Here is a 4,627-nt window from a genome sequence, read left to right on the forward strand (position 1 = left end):
AACTTCCAGATATCCGTACCGCAGCCCCACACTCTGTCCCTCACTCTAGCTCTGAACATTCACCACATACACACACATTGGAAAATCTGAGACGATCTGAAAACGGGACGATACGTAAACTGGGATTTGGGAGAAACCGTGGTTGATACCTGAACGCCCATTCAGCCCAATAAACGTCAAAGTCTTCTCTTCGGTTTAAACTTTTAATCACGTTTCTACGTTAAAGTATGGCGACGCAGCATGGTCCCAAAGAGGGGGGGTTTTGAGCGATTTTGAGAGATTTCCCGAACATTTCCCATTCAAGTCAATGAGAAATTTTTGCCGTATTTTTGCCGATTTCGGTAAAACCACGCGGCACATCTGGTTGAAACTACATAGCACACCATTCCCAATCAATACCCACATGTCGGTGTAATGTGTTGCGCGTGTTGGCAACGCTCTGGGACTAGTAGCGGGACGAAAATGTGGCGGAAGAAGGAGAAGAATAATAAGTATGGGCAATAATAATCATTGTGCCAATTGCTGCTTATGCAGCACATTGGCACACTGAATAAATGTAGTGGAGTAAAATGTACAATATCCTCTTCAGAAGTGTAATGAAGTGGAAATATAAAGCAGCATTAAATGGAAATGCTAGAGTAAAGCGGAATATCAAGTACCTCATGTACTTAAGTAAGATGAGTAAATCTACTGTTATTTTACACTACTTGATAGTAGGCAAAAATCAGGCATTGTTTTGTCAATAATAAAATTAACAACGTCTTGACGATTTGTGGGAGAACAAATGTAGCTTTTAGACGTTTTGTAGCCTAGAGAAGCAAACATCCACATCAATTTTTGGTTAATTCTTTTGGGATATTTGTTATAATCAAGAATTCGCAGGTTAGCATACAAAGTATTCCAATGTCAGTTGTGTAAAAAGCCATTTCAACTTTGTTACATTTGTTTAATAATAAATATTGCTGAATCTTCAGTATTTTTTGTTCCCCGTTATAATAGTTTTTTTTAAAGGGCAGATTACCTTAAACAAGTGTCAGAAACAGGCCTGAAAAACATTTATCTATACCATGTAGTTTACACTGTGAACTGGCTTAAGACTCCACTCACTATTGGCTGTACAGACACAAAGTGACAGCCAGACACCACAGCAACTTTTTAATGCAACAATTACTTACTTTTGGAGAGAAAAACAAGTCCCTTAGTACAGAGTCCTATAAACTGGCTCATTTAGCAGATTTTGGATTTCAAGATTTTTAGGACTCACATTCTCCGTGTAATTCTCACTTGTGTAGATCCTGAAAATAGTACAGTTAAATACAAAACATTCCCACACTTGAGGGAGAATTAGCTAGTTAGTCTACATTAATAAAAAAAAAATCTTTTGTTAAAAACAATCCAAGTACAGTAGAGGTAATATTGACAGCAAAAAGGGCCTTACGACACAAGTTTATGGTGGATATAAATCACAATTATGTTCAGATCTGTATATAGTGTAGGGGGTCTTTCTAAAAGCAATTGAAAACAGCATTTCAGAATCAACTTTTATTACACGTTTCAGAAACCTTCTGCTTCAAAAACTAAAACGTTCACATAAAAACATTCTACCTACACTAAACAGAATATGGTATGAAAGACTCTGACAATCATTTAACTGAATGGTGTAGGATGAAGTTAGTCATTTCCCCATATATTATCTAAAATAAATTCTGCTGCCTCCTCAGTGTGGGTGTTCTCGTGGATCTTTAGGGTGCTCTCTTGTGCAAAGTTTTTTCCACAGGTCGGGCAGGTGTATTCAGAGTGGTGATCCCTGGCAATGTGTGCTTTGAGCTGCTCAGGCCGAGCATAGCTCTCATCACACTCTGTGCATGTGTGAGCATTGCAAGGGGGAAGCGCATGTGCCTCCCTTTTGTGTGCCCGCAGGGCTGCAACGGAAGGGAATAAAAGGTCACAATTTGGTTCAGAACAAGGAATCTTGAGCTCCGGTTGCAGCTCATTGGAGGGGCATCCCTCTGCTCCCTCTTCTTGTTTGATCTTCTTGCTCTCAACCCTTCCTCTTTGTGCTGCGTATTTGGGTTTACAACCCCGTTTTTTGCCTTGTGGCTTAACGTCACAGTTTATATCATTGGCAAATCTCTCCTGGTGCTGCATGAGCTCTTCTTCTGTCGGGAAACCACGACTACATTTGCAGCATTGGTAGGTGTTGACATCATCAGACACTATGGAGTCATGAGGGTGCACAGCGATGCGATGCATGCGAAGGCGCGAAGGACTGGGGAACAAGGCGCCACAGTCCCTGCAGGGACACCGTCGTTCTATGCACTCATGTCGCCTGTGTTTGTTCAGCTGCAAGACATTTAACAATCATCATACAACAAACAAATTATTGTATGAATTTCCAAGCACAAAATAACAGGCTAACATGTAACCTGCTGTGCCCTCACCTCAGTGAAGGTAAAGAAGTTTTTCTGGCAGTAAGGACAAAGGAAGGGCTTCTCCTCTCTGCTGTGGGTGGCCTGGTGCTGGCTGAGCTCATCAGAGGAGGAGAAGCTCTTGTCACACTTATAGCAAGTGAAGACCGTATCAGTCTGTAAAATGATGAACAAAAACATTGGTTAAAAATATGAAATCTTAACTCAAGGCATTATTCTTTTTTCTTTTTTTTTGAGAATGAAGGTGTTCACAATAGTCAACTGAAGAACATCTTCTTAAGTTTTTATTTTCTGAGATATTTTCAAACCAAATTACATCTTCACTTTCATCCAAAATAATATTATGTGCAAAAAGACTAAATTATGCAGAACCTTTGCATTTATACCAGAGCCTGACTCTAATCCACAAAGCCTCTCACTTTACACTGCAGTTGCAATTCACGGAAAAATAATCACTCAAGCTTAAACAATTTGTCGATTAACTTATTCAGTTAATTTGCTTTTGTTTTCAATGATCCTAATAAATGTATTTGGATTTTTTTTTACAGTTGGTCGGACAAAACAAGCTATTGAACACATTCATCTTCTTTAAGGGAAGTTGTAATGAGCATTTTTTTTCTATTTTCACATTTTTTTTATAGACAAAACAATAATTATTCAGTTGGAGCAATACAAATCAACCTCATTGTTATACATTGCTGAGTTTGTATTACTACTTGAATCCATTTTGAATTTCCGTCTGCTTTCACCTACCTGCTGCAGATGCTGTTTGTACTGGTCCCGATGACTCTTCCTCATGTGTCTTTCCTTGGCTTTGGAGTTACAGAAAGTGATGAAGCACTGAAAACACTGCAGACTCTCATGCTGATCTGCATCACAATGAGATGACAATATGCTTCATGATTAGTTACAACGTTATAGCCTAGAATATATTAAATAAAAGTGCATAATATGACTGTTGACAAATTAGACTAGAATTGAGTTTACAGCATCTCGTATGAAGTGTGTTAGCTTACAGGATTGCGGAGGGGCGACGCCGGGCTCTGACTTGATCTCAGCTGAAGTGGCTCTCTTCTCACTCCCAACAATGACTTGCTCTATCTTCAACATTTCCATGTTGATGTTTTCAGACACCACTCGGCCACATGGAGCTGTAACGTAGAAACACAGTGTTGTTGTAGACAAACTGAACATTCATCATACATGTACGCAAAAACAAACAAACATACATACAAGCTTAACAGGCTACAGGAGATGACAGACTGCAGACGCAGCGTTAAGATAACTATAATCAAAGATTAGAGATTGGAGTAATTGAAAACCATGTTACATTTTCTAAAATAGATAAACGCCTCACGAGAGGCTGCTTTTTGTATTTATTTAGGACACACTAGTTATAAAATAAAGATAAAACAAAACTGCTAACGTTAGGCCAGAGCTGGTTAGAAGGAGATCGGAGGCATCGGAGTCTGGTCATCACCGAGCACAGCTGCAACTGAAAGCGCGTCGATTGTGCTCGTATGTTCTAACAATATTTTAAATCGTATTACCGTCTGCTTACGTTCGTGTTGTACCTATGCACTTTGAACCGCATGCACATATATGCAAAACTATGAATCATTTTAAATGATATATTTGTAAACAATCAATAAAGGCATCCATTTCTTACCGTTAGAGAGACGTCTAGCGATTCGAAGCCGCAGTGAATTATTCTGCCCAGTACCCACATCACGTGGAAAGGTCTGACAATCACGGAGATATCGCGATATTATGGAATTGTAGTTTTGACTTGGCTGAATTTGTGGGGCGTGTCCTTCAGGTCACAAACCTTCTTACTAAAGGTGTCACCATGTTTTATATCATTTGGTAACTATACACAGTACTGTGCAAGTCTTATGCTGTGCAAAAGTATTAGGCAGATGTGAGAAAGTGCTGTAAACTCAGAATGCCTTCAAAAATATATAAATAACGATTGTTTATTTTTATCAATTTACAAAATGCAAAGTGAGCTAAATTACAATCAATTACTACCCATTGCCTTTAAACCAGCATCCCCAGGTACACCCATCTACTGTCTGGAGAAGTCTGGCCAGAAGTGGTCTTCGTGGAAGAGTTGCAGCTAAAAAGCCATACCTCCGACATAGAAACAAGGCCAAGCGACTCAACTATGCACAGAAACATAGTCAGAGGTATGGCTT

The 4,627-nt window shown here is 39.3% G+C and overlaps 1 protein-coding gene across 1 annotated transcript in view; it reads right to left on the minus strand.

Moving 5' to 3' along the window:
- Positions 1–4,193, minus strand: part of LOC116701677 (zinc finger protein 431) — a 14,070-nt gene extending 9,877 nt beyond the window's left edge. The window contains exons 1-5 of the mRNA XM_032535534.1: positions 4,099–4,193; positions 3,446–3,580; positions 3,183–3,298; positions 2,442–2,585; positions 1,192–2,343 (exon numbers count right to left, since the gene is read on the minus strand). Coding sequence (XP_032391425.1) covers positions 1,672–2,343; positions 2,442–2,585; positions 3,183–3,298; positions 3,446–3,545 — 1,032 coding nt within the window. The 5' untranslated portion in view covers positions 3,546–3,580; positions 4,099–4,193 and the 3' untranslated portion in view covers positions 1,192–1,671. The remainder of the gene's footprint in view (positions 1–1,191; positions 2,344–2,441; positions 2,586–3,182; positions 3,299–3,445; positions 3,581–4,098) is intronic.
- Between the last annotated feature and the right edge of the window lie 434 nt (positions 4,194–4,627).

This window comes from Etheostoma spectabile, chromosome 14 (assembly GCF_008692095.1).
Source record: "Etheostoma spectabile isolate EspeVRDwgs_2016 chromosome 14, UIUC_Espe_1.0, whole genome shotgun sequence".
Classification (NCBI taxonomy): domain Eukaryota; kingdom Metazoa; phylum Chordata; class Actinopteri; order Perciformes; family Percidae; genus Etheostoma; species Etheostoma spectabile.